The sequence below is a fragment of the Brachyhypopomus gauderio genome, chromosome 19 (genome assembly GCF_052324685.1).
Source record: "Brachyhypopomus gauderio isolate BG-103 chromosome 19, BGAUD_0.2, whole genome shotgun sequence".
NCBI lineage: Eukaryota > Metazoa > Chordata > Actinopteri > Gymnotiformes > Hypopomidae > Brachyhypopomus > Brachyhypopomus gauderio.
This window is the reverse complement of record NC_135229.1, coordinates 5863630-5879210: the sequence shown is the minus strand read 5'-3', so window position 1 is coordinate 5879210 and position 15581 is coordinate 5863630. Positions and strand designations below refer to the sequence as shown.

The 15581-nt window shown below is 41.3% G+C and overlaps 2 protein-coding genes and 1 long non-coding RNA gene across 3 annotated transcripts; 1 reads left to right on the top strand and 2 right to left on the bottom strand.

Annotated features, from left to right (window-relative positions):
* Positions 1-84: 84 nt before the first annotated feature.
* Positions 85-1337, top strand: sst2 (somatostatin 2). Its single transcript, XM_076981828.1, has 2 exons — positions 85-711; positions 962-1337. Exons 1-2 carry the CDS (start codon positions 574-576, stop codon positions 1136-1138), a joined length of 315 nt encoding a protein of 104 aa, XP_076837943.1. The 5' UTR covers positions 85-573; the 3' UTR covers positions 1139-1337.
* Positions 1338-1452: 115 nt separating this feature from the next.
* On the bottom strand, positions 1453-4710 carry cwc25 (CWC25 spliceosome associated protein). The gene is made up of 9 exons (XM_076981818.1): positions 4557-4710; positions 3945-4117; positions 3591-3827; positions 3357-3426; positions 3035-3168; positions 2850-2916; positions 2501-2709; positions 2163-2339; positions 1453-2007 (listed from the first exon to the last, which is right to left on the bottom strand). The coding sequence occupies exons 1-9, from the start codon at positions 4572-4574 to the stop codon at positions 1893-1895; spliced, it is 1200 nt and encodes a 399-aa protein (XP_076837933.1). The 5' UTR covers positions 4575-4710; the 3' UTR covers positions 1453-1892.
* A 3996-nt stretch (positions 4711-8706) lies between these two features.
* Positions 8707-11197, bottom strand: LOC143483100 (uncharacterized). Its single transcript, XR_013122382.1, has 4 exons — positions 11139-11197; positions 9919-10002; positions 9655-9812; positions 8707-9126 (listed from the first exon to the last, which is right to left on the bottom strand). It is a non-coding gene; the product is annotated as an uncharacterized LOC143483100 (long non-coding RNA).
* Between the last annotated feature and the right edge of the window lie 4384 nt (positions 11198-15581).

Genomic DNA, 15581 nt, shown 5'->3' with positions numbered 1-15581 from the left:
AAAAAGGATTTTGACTTTAAACACAGTCCTTTTATTGCAATATGAGGTAGAACACTGGATAAAACTATCAAGTAACTACTGAAATGTAAGCTGATGTACGCAAGCTGCATTGTACCCCTTATGTGCATGTGAGCCATCCACACTCTGCTGAGCTACATAAAGGTCACCAGCAACACAATAATGTCAGGATCAGCCATTAGCACTTTATTAGGGTGAGCTGCCTCACTCTCATTAACTGAAGAATGTCAGTCTGTTTGTGTACTAAATTTCATTTATTCTAAGCACTCTATTTGGCTTAAGTAGCGTTACCAATTAAGTGTGCCTGACGAACTCTAGATAAGTGGCTAAGGGTGGAAAAAAAGATGCAACCTTGATTAGTAACCACGTGCCTTGGAGACCAGAACATCTTTATGACTTACGTGGAGTCAGGCATCATAAAACTACTTCTGCTGAAAATAATTCCATTAGAAATGGAAGGAGGGAACTATATAAATGAGGTCTGGTGATTAGACAACAGATACTAGGAACAGAGCACCAACAACCACCACCAGTTCCACGAAACAGACAGAAGAAATGCCTTCTTCACCACTCCATCTCTCCGTGAGCCTCATGTGTCTGGCCGTGATTGTGGGCGTCATATCATGTGGTCGGTCTCACATGGTTTTGAGTTCTGCTCTGGACAACTCCCGCGGTGTCCCGCTTGGCGAAGAGGTAGGGTCAAGAATATATTCTCATTCTCTCTTAGATCTGGATGTTGGACAGATGTTGACATACACAAGGTAAAACTGAAAACCAGAGTTTTGACCATGTTGAGGTCAAACATCACAGACAATGCTGGTGAATTCAGATCGACGATATTAGCTCAGTACTGAGCCATACGTTTAACCCACTGAATATCTGCTGCCTTATTCTCTCGCTCTCATTGAATGTTACCGTGTACCTTTCTGTTCTGACTCTACAGATCCCAGAGAGACTCACTATTCCCGAGCTCCAGTGGATGCTCAACAATGCCGAGCTGCCCCCCGTTCAGGTGGAAGACGCCCCTCGGAGCAGGATGGAGCTCGTGAGGAGAGACTCCGTGACGGCCAAGCCGCTCAACTGCATGAATTACTTCTGGAAGTCGCGGACAGCTTGCTGACTCCATCTAGCCAATGAGCGGCAACCAGAGGCATGATTCCCTCTGCTTCTTTGCTGCCAATCACGTTCCCTTCCCCCTTCCCTACTGGCTCTGCCCCAGACGCAGGCTGACGGACCCAACCGCTGCGGCACACTGCCGCTGAGCCTCTGTAATCGTAATTGTAGCAAATGTAGGACAGAAATGTTCCTTGGTGCATGTATCCTATTCTAAAGCACAAACGTCTTAAAATAAACTGATTACAGCATGAATGCATGTTGGCCTGTGTTTTTGTGTGCTTATTTTTGTCCATGTTACAGATTTTAGGTTCTGAGTCATTTAGATGAGAAATCATTCATTTGGAAATGATATTTTACCATCCAAAATGCACAAAAGTTTACAAAGTATATGCATTAAAACCCATCAGAAAAAAAGACTAAATTTTTGGAAGTAACCACCAAAAAGACAAAACTATACATTTTCACACTGTACAAAATGTTCATAAAATTACACACAGGAATTTGTAAAAATTAGTAAAACAATAATTAAAAAAAAAAAAAAAAAAAAAAAAAAAAAAAAAAAAAGATTGAGCAGGTGTCTGTACAAGTGAGGATAACGTACTGTGGTAATATTACTGCTGGTGAACATAGATTTGGTGTGTTGGTTAGGGGTAAATAGGATTTGTTGTAGAAACAGAAGTAATGACAGTGCCATCGATTAAAGTTGGACCAAGTTTGGCTTCCTGTTTCAAGAAAAGTAACAGTACGTTTTGAGGTGCTCATCTTCTCATGAAGTTCTTCTCCAGAGAAGCTTGGGTCCTCTGAATAGAGTGAATGTTCCTTTTAACTCTGTCCTCCAATGAGGATGTGGAAGCACTCTCCAGCTTCATGTTGCTAGGCAGAAAGAAAAGCACAAAAGGAACTTTTAAAACAAACTCAACTTGCACTTGGCGGACAGAAGCATCTCAGAAAGAGTTAAGTAGATGTGAAGCAAGGTAGAGGATTGAGACGACATATGTGTAGGTCTTCAGAACAGAACCGTCACTCACTGTATGAACCCTGCGTCGTGGGCCAAATGTCGGCCATGTTTGGTGCCGTCTCTAGCTTTCTCCTCCTCGTCCTGTTGTTTGTACTTCAGCACGTTGCTCTCCCTCTCCACCTCCCTCTCATGGGCGAAGCCCATCATCTCCTTCCGCCTCTTCTCCAGCTCTTCTGCAGAGAGTCGTCTGAAAAAGCGTTTCGGGCAGCGGCAGTTCAGACGATAAGAAAAGACGTGTACTGAATGCACACACATTCAAGATTATCATTACCTTTAAAGAAAAAAAAAAAAGCATTCAAGTGACTTGGCCCAATATATCTTGAAAGCCAACTCTGTGTAGAAGCTTACTTGCTGTGGTTGGTGGTCTGGGCTCGGTGGAAACGATCTCTGTGTCTGGGGGGGCTGGGAGATTTTGGCCTATGCCTCTTGTCATCCACATGGGAGTGGTGGTGGTGGTTCTTTTCTTCTTTAAGACTCAGGGGTGAGCGACTCCTGTCTCTTGTATGCCGATCTTTACGGTGAGACTCCAAAGACTGATGTGATCTCCCTGCCGGTAACTGCAACAAATCAAAGCGAGAGAAACCAATTAACCCTGGTAATCTTCGTCTCAGAATGTCTACAGTGCCTCAATCTGTAACTACATAATATTTAGAATAAGCTACCTTATATTAGTCATTAGTAAAGACCATACACCCACCTGAAGTCCATAGCCAGACTTATGATGTGAATGAGAACTTTTGGAAACTCCATTTTCTTCCTTAGATCTGGTAGTGAATACAATAAACACACGCATGCAGCATAAAAAGGTTTAATTAAATATCGAACTGTGTGTTAGACATGTAAATAACATGTAAACAGTATAAGAGTGAAATTATATAATACCTGTACTTTTTGTCTTCCTTGTCAGAGCTAGAACTCCTCCTTTTGTGTTTTTTCTCCTTTTTCTTTTCTTCTCTCTTCTCTTTCTTGTCCTTCTTCCTTTTCTTCTTCTTCTCCTTTTCAATATTCTGCCGCAACTATGTAAAAAGAAAAAAATGGGAGGCCAAATTAATGTTTATGGTGCCCAGACCCACATTAAGCCCGAGTCGTCTAGACTATAAAGAATTTGCAAGTACTGTAATTCAGTCCAAGGCTAGACTTGATCCATGTACAGCTTAAAGAGCAAACAGCTCAACATTCACTAAAGTGCTTTGAGACGACTCACCATCTTTTTGATTTCTTTCATTTTCACAGGGTTTGTGAGAACACTTCTCTTTTTGTCCTCTTCACGTTTACTGAATATGGACAACAGAACATGATACTTTAACTGTAATCCTAAAACCAATAAACTTGTTTTCATAAAATGGGGGGGGGGGCTGTAATCCTAAAACCAATAAACTTGTTTTCATAAAATTGAGGGGAGGGGGGGGGGGGGGGGGGGGGGGGGCTGATAACTTACCGAATCTCAAAAAGTGGATCTTCTCTAATCTTGGCAGCCATGTCCAGGCTAGAGACTGAAGTAGTGGTGTTGAATATTGAGCCAGGAAGGAGACCCGTGTCAGCAGATGGCCCGCTCTCCTGCTCTTCGTACTGCTGGGTGATCTGCTTGTCGATGGGACGACCCAGAAGGTACTCCTCACGAGAGATCTGCCCCGCTGGGCCCTGATACATCCAGTCCAGACGTTCATCTTTCTTCCTGAAACATCAAAGCGGAGGTTCTGAGTGGTACTACACAGGACGAGAGAGAAGATCTCACTGTCGTAGAGTGACACAACTAGAGAAAAGACGACAAAGTGAAGGCAACACCACGAACTTTAAAGCTCCCGTCTCCTGCGCGAATTTTGTGATCTCCTCCCGAGCCCGTTCCTCCTTCAGCTCCTTCTGAAGCTCCTCGATCTTCTTCCGTTCGGCTTCGTGTTTCTGCTCCGCTTTCCACACACGCTCGATGTTCTTCAGCGTTTGGGGATGCCAGCTCTTCTTCAGGTTCTGCGATAACGGAAGAAAAACAACGTCTCACGTCTCATAAAAAAGCTGGACGACACAATAAAACGCAAATGCCATAGACTTCTCTATATCGTCCCATTCAGTTCAATTGGTACTCGTTCACATTGCTACTCGCCGCCAGCTGGTTTCCATGACATCTAGAGTTAGCCGGCTAGCCCAGTGAGCTAACTAGGCCAAACTGTACCGCAGTCAGAAAAATACAAATATATATCAGGCTGGTTATGGTAATAAGGTTAGCTAAATCCGTAATGATGCAGCATATTTATCGAGAACGTAACATATCACTGAATATACACCGTTTATTAACAAAATAGCCGGTGTAAGCCACGACGATGTGTAAACAATTAGCAAGCTAGCTAAGACGGCTAAAGAAAGTTACCAGGACCAAACTCGTAACCTACTCAGCCTACTCAGTACTTACAAGATCTCCGCCTCCCATTTTGACAAAAATACGTTTACGTGTCCTAAATTAATTAAAGTGTTTATGCTCAAACGTTGTCCTTTCCTTCACACGACTGCCATTTCTGTTAAACAAGAAGAACGGACTTCCGGACACTCATCTACCAACTGTGGCTATCATAGCGCCACCTTCTGGTCTTAGAGTGGGATTAATATACTCCTATCTGAGTATTGAATAGGGTGTATTAGTGCAGAATTTACGGTTTAGCTCGGTATAGCTGAGAAAAAGCAACACGCCCCTCCACCAAACGCATAAGGCTATGTTTCTTTTCATTTAATTTGAACACACATTAGTGCAATGTACAGTTTATTCCACCTTCTGTATTGTATTGCCCAATTTGTTTCATAGACTAGTGATGTTCTGCATCTGTAAATGGCACATCTGGGTCGTGCTATTTGATACGTGTTTGCATGTTCATGTGTTTCTGTGTAAATACCTTACAGCGTATACACACTCTCATTGTCCACCAACCTGAAACTTTCCCACACAGGTGATTTGAAGAAAGCATGAAGGTTTTCCAACTCCTATGTGTCATTTGTATTCACCATGGTGTTACTAATTCAGCCAGATTCCAATTAGCATAGGACGTTACTAACAGATTACAGCTTGAGGTTTCTGGTGGAACTTTGAAATCTGCTTCCGCATTATATCCATCAATCATTGCACAGAGGCTACTGCATATTTTCCATATGACTGCATGATCCAAAGTGTAACATGTGGCACAAATGCATGTACCATCACACTAGTGCTGTACTGTGGTCCTGTCTTGTTGGTCCACACTTTGATGGTGTATTATGGACTGTAGTCGCTTCACAGTGTAAAGGATGCAAAGCCATTTCTTGATTGGGGTAGAGATACCAGTGTGTGCCCTAGATAACCATTTAAGCTGCATTATTTAAAAAAAAAGTATTGTTAAAATGTATGATCTTTACAGCAAATACATTAAAGCCCCTAGCCCCCTGATGTAACTCCAACAGGAGAAACAATTTCAATTATCTGTGATTTGTATTTATTTATTGGAAAGGACAATCCATAACCATGGATAATGACCCAGACTATCCATTTATAATAAACTGAATGTTATCAATTTCCTCACTTTAACAATATGTAGCAAAGGATTTGTTTACTGTTCTCATGCAGATTTGCATTTTTTTGTTTAACTCAACAAACTACCGAGGCAACATTTTGAAAGTAATAAGGAAGCATAATTATGGTACTCATTTGGGGTTTATTCGGCATTGCTCTGGTAGGGTGAAGGGACAGTCATGAAATATTCATAATATTCAGGTTTTCTAGTTTTCTGCACACACACACACACACACACACACACACACACACACACACACACACACACACACACACACACACACACACACACACACACTATATTGCCAAAAGTAGTATTCACTCACCTTCCTTGACTCACATATGAGCCTAAGTGACATCCCATTCCTAATACATAGGGTTTAATCCATCCATGCTATAGAGTGCAGTGGTGGCGTGCTTTACACCACTACATCCGATGCCTTGCGTTGCACTTGGTGATGTATGGCTTGGATGCAGCTGCTCAACCATAGAAACCAACTCCACGAGGCTCTCTGTGCACTGTTTTCGAGCTAATCTGAAGGCCACATGAAGTTTGGATGTCTGTAGTGATTGACAGCAGAAAGTTAGCAACCTCTTCGCATTATGCGCTTCAACATCTGCTGACCCCGCTCTGTAAGTTTATGTGGCCTACCACTTCATGGCTGAGTTGTTGTCGTTCCCAAACACTTCCATTTTCTTATAATACAGCTGACAGTTGACTGTGGAATATTTATGAGCAAGGACATTTCGAAGCGAGGAAATTTCACGGTTTGTTGCACAGGTGGTATCCTATCACAGTTCCACGCTGGATTTCACTGAGCTCCTGAGAGTAACCCATTCTTTCACAAATGTTTATAAAAATAGTCTGCATGCTTAATTTTATACACCTGTGGCCATATATATATCTTATATTGCCTGGGTACTCTAGTTTCATTTTCACCTGATAAACTGTCACAGTTCAGTAGCCATCCTGAAATTTATGAATCTCACTTTCCTGTCATGTTTTACACCAAGTGTAATTAAATTATCTGTCACATTTGTTTGAGATAATTCAATGTCCAAATACCTATGCAGATCTTTCACTTGGCTTCACATTTTTACATTTGCAATGCTTTGATGTGCTTGAAGTTAGCAAGAGCCCTAACTTATTACTGCTCTCAGAATGTTCTTGGAATTATTATTTTCCCAATAGATTATTTGTTGTGCTCACTTCAGCAAAGCAAAGCAGCTTTCTGAGAAAAGAACCACTTTAGATTAATTCCACTATGTTGATGACATGGAATTGTGTTAGTACTGAGGTCACTGAGTCCAATACCTGGAATGGTGTCTGTATGTTTAGTACTGCTGAAGCTGTTGTAAAAGTCTTCAGTAGAATCACCTTAGAAACACAGCAATGTGTGTCATTCTAGATAATTGTGCATAAACAGTCTATTGAACTGATATGTCTCATGATTTTCTCTCTCTCTCTCTCTCTCTCTCTCTCTCACACACACACACACACACACACACACACACACACACACACACACACACACACACACACACACACACACACACACACACACACACACACACACACACACACTTTCTGATTATTTTCCAGCACACTCTTTAATCTACATACATTTTTTGTTACCAAATATACCTTCCTCAAATACCTACTTTTCATGGACTTACAGTTTAATGTGTGACTGAACCAACCATGGCACTTTATAGGGATACATACAAGTAAGGACTTTATGTAGTTTCATGGCTGGGGTTTGCAACACCACTAAGCTCCAGCAAACACCTGTTTGTTTATGAGTGGGGAAAATATCTGTAACTCATCCTGGACAAATCCAAATATGAAAGGGCAAAAATGTTCTAACAGAATGCCTTGATGTGGTCATTGTGTACTCTTGTATGAACACACACTTGCATCTCTTTATGGAAATATACTTTGTGACTAAGTTTTATGGCCAAATTAATGATAAAAGGGAATCTTGGAAAACGAGAATCATCCAAGCCTGTATGACGTCAAGACAGATATAAAAGAGCAGGCAAAACTTATGAGAGACACAACAAGAGTTTTCTTCGACAAGAGACCATACGATAAATTGTTCAAGCAGGTCCTTTTGCAAGGCTGATATGATGATCCCCACGCTTCGCTGTGCCTTAATATTCATGTGTCTGGATCTGACAGTCGCCTGGACGTTAGGTGGTCCATCACGCCAGCTCATGGATCGAGATACGGATGCACAGCGCATCACTTCTAACATCGAACAAGTAAGACTTCATAAAAAAACTATGAAAAACTAATCTAATCTTCTTGAAAGACGCAATTGTCTTATGGAGCTCTCCAAGGTGCTTAACAAGCAGTTGTAAATGTTTTAGCAGTTTACGCCTTCTGATGTTCTCATTAGTGAACACCTTTGGCTCAGTTGATCAGTCAGTGTCAGTTTTACGATAATTAGAACTATACATAGAAATATATCCAACGAGGGCAAACATTGCGCCAGCAAAAAAAGTCTCACGTGGAAATTAATCAGTGACCTGATGACTTCTGTATACACATTAACACAAAATGTTTTCTTTGGCTGACAAAATGTGAAATAACGACCTGTTTTGATTGGCAGTCACCTGAAAACTACAGTTTTCCAGACGTTGTCGTACGGGACACAACGTTTAATCAAGACCAACTGGAGAATAACTTACCCTTCATCGAAGGTGTGTCAGAAGAAAGACACGTCGTAAAAAGACAAGCGGACAAAACTCAGCAGTCTGCGGATTTAGATACCAAGACTGAACAGACAACGCGCAAACCGGGGTGTAAATTTTACTACTGGAAATCATGGACAGAATGCTGAAATATTGTTGTTTTCAGACACATTACTGACAAATGTAATTTAATATTTCTGTTATAATTCCTTAATTCAGACTTCTATTTATTTAAATAATCGTGACGATTGCTTTGAATAATTTGTTATTAACTACTATTAAATAAAGTGCATTGCCTACAATTCGATGTTTTCACGTGCCAGTTTTATTGAGTCTAAAGTAATTCCCACATCGGGTCATCAAGTTCAAAACTATATCACAACAAGTTATCAATCAACAATAACATTCCTAATGCAAACGTTTGGAAACCGTGAATTCGGTTTTAGAGTGAATCGGAAAATGTATCTAGCTCCTTTTTGGCACACGTCCTAGCCCGATGCGATATATTGGAATACCAAAGCCAGTACTGGCGCTATCTTTGGAAAATCTAATTTTGACACGGTCAGATGGATTTTTCTCCGTGGTCGCAATGCGTTCGCTGGACGCAGCCGTCTCCGACCTCTGATGATTGTCGCCGCTCTTTTCAGTGGGAGTTTTAATATCTTCAGATTTTATAGAATTGCTCCGTCTAGTTGTGATCCGATCGAGTGAACTTGCCCCTGGTCGTCTTTTCTGTGGTCCGTTGATCCTGTTCAGGATACAGACGAGTTTTTAGTGCATTTGAGTCAAATGAATGTTTAATTTTAATGTTAGCAGGTTAGTCCTAAATACAGTAGGCCTACATATTTTCAGACTTTTGCTTTATGAACAATGAACAACGTCTCTTCTTTGGCGCCCTTTTGCGCTCCCTGGTTTGTTTCCATTTTCATGGACCTATATCTATTCATATAATATTTACTCATATATAATCCTTTGTTGAATATTCTGCCCTTTGTACCGTGGAGAAATTCCACTGCGTGATCTAATTTTAGAGGGTGACTTCTAGGGAAATGTTTTCTCTAGAGTGAATTGTTTTGACGGGTCAGCTGCTGTTTCAGTCTGTTACCATAACAGCGTCTGGTAACGTAGCGCCCCAATTAGATGCTGCCTGATCTCAGCATCAGCAGCTACATGACTGCAGGCTCTCGTGACATAGGTAACTATGACAAATAGTTACAGATAAGTCAAATGAGGGAACTCGACGAGCGCTCCCAATTATTGCCGTGCGCAGTCTTACTTCAGTCTGACAGACAGCCGGTCCAGAGGGGCCTTTCCTCCAGGAAAACCCTTCATCCCGTTTGGGCCCCGCTGTGCCTCGCTGATGTTATGCGCTGGGCCGCACGGCTCTGCGACACGAACCGAAAACGCGGTCCTGTCTGAAAGTGCCGTTTGATTCTGGGGATGCGGGCAGAGAGAGAGACAGATCTATAATTTAGATTATGATTCAGATAACCAGAACGTATTATATTACACAGTGATGACCTCTTGTCCTCTCAGTTACCTGCTGCTGGGTGGGACAGGTACTGAAGTGTGGTGGGTTCATCATGAAGACACAGTAGACTATCACACATTCTAAAACACGCATCTGAAAAACACACACAATTTTGCCACAATTGACTACAATTGCAAGAACATTTAGTCCTTACTAGTCAAATACAAACAGAAACACACAGAATCTAGATAAAGGTTTGAGTTGAGGCCTTGCATGACATTGTTTGAGCGGACACAAGACTGGGTTGGGCCTGACCTTCCCAGACAAACGGCATGTGCACGGGTGTCTCGTCTTCGTTAAAAAGGTCAAAGAGATGGAAATAATTCAGCTATTTCTGAGCAGAGGGGGGTGCTGTGTCCCCCAGGAGTTCTCCATGTGAGAAGGACCTCATAGCAGACAGTCCATCCTGATCATCAGCCTGGCAACGGCAGATTTGTCAAACGTCCATCTTGGCAGGAGACGGTGATAATCGGCTACACTCAGACAGGGCCCCACCAGGAATAGTTTGCAGAAAAACGCTGCTTAAAGATTAAATGAGCCTTGACTCATAAAGCATCCTGCAAACACAACTGCTCTGAACCAATTGTGTTCAAAATCATGTTGAAATTCTGGAGGAAAAAATCTTTTAGAAAATGAGAAAAACATAGATTGTTGGATGTCTGCATAATATGGGATGAGCTGAGAGCACTATTAAAAGGACTGGCATGCTAATCTCATAATACTTAACCATACATTGATTTAAGTGTATATCAGACAGTTGTTAAAGCATCATATTACAATAGAAGTGTAGGGAGACAAGCAACTACTTTAGACGTTTTTCTCTAAACAGAATTTCCTCATATTTGAATGAATGAATGAATGAATGAATATTTGTTCAGTTTTGCAGAGACCTTGATTTTCTTTTAACATACTCATTTATTTAGATTCATTTCTAGCCACTTCCATGTTCCAAACTTAGTATTATTTTATTTTTACCAAAAGCAATTCTATTCAATAATTTTGATTAATTATGTTTATAAATGCACTGAACACCTTCACAACAAGAACATCTTATTTAAAAACATGAAATTCGCATGAACCTGAATTGTTTACACAGCATTCTTCACAGAAAAGTACTTCCTAGTAGTTCTACAAGCAAACATATTAAAGTAGTTTATAATACTTCCTTTACTGCACTCATCATAATTCATGTTCCTAAACCCTCCAATAATGTTCCATAATTCTCTCACCTTCCTCTGTGTCAGGAAGATTATTCAAGTCCAATCCTTTCCTTATGCCCCTTCTTGAGACATACACTTGTGACTTTTAAATTCCCCTCTACCTCTCACTAATAACTGTTTTATAGACTTCCCTGGGCTCATGTCTCACCAATCAGCATCCTCGATTCTGATGACATCATCATCAGCCTACAGAAGCCCATTATATATGGAGAGCAAGAAAACGTCACGGCGGTACCTATAGGACTACTGAAGTCACTTACCTCCACGTCCTCTTTATTGTACATAAAACATAAAAAAAACAGATTTCATCACCTGTTTCATGCTGAGCCAATAATGGCAAGCTTACAGTAGACTGCATGAGATTTGAAGGCTTTTATTAGTGCCAGTGGTCAGTGCCAAGGCCTGTCTGAATGGAGATGACCTTTTAATACCCCCATGTGTGCACGCTAATAACATCACACCCAGGCCAGTGACAGTTGTACTGGCTAAGTGGTTGAATTGCACTGTGGGAAACCACCAGTGGCTGAGACATGAATATGAGACAGAACTATTTCAAATACATGATCCATTTAATTCACATGCATTCTAAGTTCTGTATTGCCTGTGTGAATTTGAATGGCGGTTTACTAACAGACACAAGAGAGTCAAAAGCCTTTGCTATGTTAAGAATGTGAACATGAATGATGAATGATGTCTGCATGTTGAATGTCAACTTAATCAGAGCAAAAACGTCTGCTAGGTTTGGGTGTAATTTCCCCTCCGTACCAGCAGAGGGAGTGAATGCCTTAAAGATCCCCACAAAGCAAAGGCAGATCTCTTCAGTGATAACTCAGAGCCAAAATGTTGAAAGACACACAAAGTCATTTTGCTACCATATTTTAGGGAAAATATGTGGATAAGGAAACTATAATCTAAAAACTACATTTTTAAACATTTGACTGAATTTTAGAATTCTTCCAACTATATGAAAATGCATTGCCTATAAATAAACCTTAAAGAAACAGAAACCAATTTTTCAAATATTCTGTCAAGATGTCTTAGTTCAGGGATTTAGCTTGTATCTGAAGGACCAACGTACTTATATAATCGCCCTGTAATGTGAGGGCATTTGTGGATGAAATCAGTTCCAGCCAAATCAAACATGTTCTTATCCTAACATACTGGGTTTGTGCAAACAATAAAGCAGAAAGAAGAGTAAATTGGTAAACAATACCACTTCAAAACAGCAATGATTTAACAGAGTAACACTGTTGTTGTCTTAGAAAGGAGATTGGAATCTAATTTATCTTATACTCAGGTCACTGTCATTGATCTACTGAAGGGACATCCTGGAACATACATAGAGGACACCAAGCTACACACACACGCACACACACACACACACACACACACACACACACACACACACACACACACACACACACACACACCATGCAAGGACATGCGTGTGCGCACATGCACACACACACACACACACACACACACACACACACACTCACACACACACACACACACACACACACACACACACACACACACACACACACACACACACACACACACACACACACACACACACTTCATCCAGCTCTCTTGTGACCAACAGGTTTGAGTTCATGTAGTGCTGAACAGAATCATTCAGCCACTTAACCTTCACAATGAAGCATTTTTTAGAAAGAGAATTATGCAATAACTGAGGCCCACACCACAAGCTCCTCTCCTAGCCAACTTCTTAAGGTTTTTGCACTGCTCAAATTTAGATTCACATTTTACATTTGCAGGATTTGCTTGCTGCATTTTTCAAGAGTGACTTGAATCCATGTTCCTCCTAGACCCCCTTACATCTGTCTGCAGCAACCATAATAACCATGGTGCAGTCATGGTCCTGTGGTAGGGAGCTGGTCTTGTGACTGGAGGGTTGTGGGTTCGATTCCCAGACCTGAGGCCATGACTGAGGTACTTGAGCAAGGTACCTAACCCCAACTGCTCCCTGGGTGTCGGGCTAGGGCTGCCCACTGCTCTGGGCACATGTGCACCACAGCCCCCTAGTAATCACTAGTGTGTGTTTGTGTGTGTGTTCTAATTGCACAGATGGGTAAATGCGGAGGACAAATTTCGATTGCGGTGAAAAATCACAATTGACAAATATGGCACGTTTCTGTGTCCGCTTACACCTGCCCTCAGTCACAGCTCTGAGCACAACACACATCTGATCACCTGAAGGCATGCTCTCCAAAGCGCTCTGTGCCACACCTAACGGCTTGTAGTAAACAGCAGCAATAAATAAATTCTCATTCACTTTATAACTTTGTAAAAAAGAGAGCTCGTCAGTGGTTCGGAGCCATGGTGCTCCAGTCAGTCCTGACAGTCTGAACAGAGGTATGTTTGGCTGAGGAGGCACTGTTTTACCCATTCCACGGGCCTGTGATCATTAGTCTCTTTGGGCGTAGTTTGTCCCTTCAGCTGCTGTCGTACATTCACTACAAAGTACATTCACTTCTGCACGTGCGCTTCGTGTAAGCCACGACGCTAAAGTCGTTCGAGATTAACCCCCTTTTATTATAAGAACATGCTGCCAGATTACCGTGTTTTTCATACAGCGAATGACAATCGATGGGTTTGTGTTTGAGTAAAGGTGATTCAAGAGCTATTAAAATGTTTGTTTTAGAGTTTTACTTCACTTTACTTTGCATGGTTTCAAGTCACACCATGTACAGCTCAACATGTAGGCCTACGACAAAAAATCTAGGTGTTCTTTTCCAGAGCCGAGGTTCATGTAGAAAGTCTTCTTCTCTCCTTTTCTCCTGCGCAGCCCGCTCGATCCGCCTGGGTTTTCCTCCGCAGTTATTCCTGTACAGTGTTTCTTCATTATGTTGCTGCCTTTGGTTGTCCGAACAGTGTCCGCTGTCTCCCTTCATGATAAATGTCCTCTGTGGCAGGAAACGTTGCGTAATGCCTTGTGTAGGCAAGGCTTCCCCTCAGTAAACACCATTGTTTTTGTAATCTAAATCAACATTGCGTGACATCGTTTTAGCAGCGAAAATAGATTTCCGTAGGTGGTTTGGTGACATGAGGATGATTTTTTTCTGGGTGAACATGGTAGGTTTTGCCTGATCTCTGGTCGGTTGGGAATAGAAGTAGGTGTCACGCAATATTCTATAAGCATCACTCAGTAAGGTATTCAGTGTACAACGAGCTGCAGTCCAGTTGCTTTTTATTGGAGTTGAAGGACAATAATTTGATAAACAAATATCCTTAACGGTTTTTATTGCTGTGGACCTGAAGTCCACTCATGCAGAGTTATTTTTTCTTTAAACAGTAAGAATTAAAATGTTTATTACAGAAGGTAGATCTTACACATTATTGGTAATGTCCATTGTAATAAAGGCCTTATAATATAATATATTAATTTAATAATGCCACACTTTCTTTATGGCTTGTTTTTTTTATATAATACACTTATGTAGGCCTACATTATAGAGTCCAAAGGCACATTTCTCTCTGTACTGTCACAGAATCTTTTCTAAGTCAAATCTAATGGCAGCCGAGGGAACAGAGGACACGTGCATGAAGGTTTCTATGCATCTCTTGTAGAAATGCTAATTAATTACTTTATAATTATTCACACAAAAAGAGTGGTCCGAATTTGAATGCTCTGAGATCGCTTAATTTAAACTACCGTGTGGTTTTAGTATTGTAGCATCCCTACATGGGAGTGGGCCAGCGACGCAGTGGACGACCTCGAGGACGTCCGAAATGCCTCTGTTGGTGTGTTAAATTTAATGAACTGTGTTAGTTGAACTGTGTTAGTTATTCCTGTTAGTGTATTACTGTAATATACCGTCGTCGTGTTTTGTCTGCTTTTTTAGTTATCATGGCCTTTTGAGACACCTATATTTTATACTGTTTATTTGCTGTGGGTCGTTTTAAAGATCTCTGGGACACGCCGTTCATGATAATGGGGTTTATAGTGGAAACTGATAATGCAAATTGAGAAATGTATCACGTACGTAATTTGTAATGAGATGGCAGTTCACCTCTGTGCGTTCAGATTTCACCCTTAGTTAAGTCACCAAAAATGTAATTTGTTATGTGATGTTCATTTAAAGCCTCAACGCCAGCGCGAGGATGCAGGATGTAATTGCATGCTTCGCGTTTGCAGATGAACCGTGCAAACGTGAGCACGAAGCAAACTAAGCTTCCCACGTAGGTGTTGAACAAATAAAATAGGATAAAAAATAATGGAGAAAAAAAAAAACAAGCGAAAAAGTAATTGTTAAAAGAACAGAAACCACACAGCCTGGGTGATCGGAAAAGGCTGATAGGAGTCTGGCAAATAATCACCCAACAAGTCTGGCAGACTATCACCCAAAAGGATTACCTAGCACCTGGCCAACGCCATGTGTCCCAGACATCAGGATGTTATTAGCTGTGGGTGGGCAGTCAAGAGCT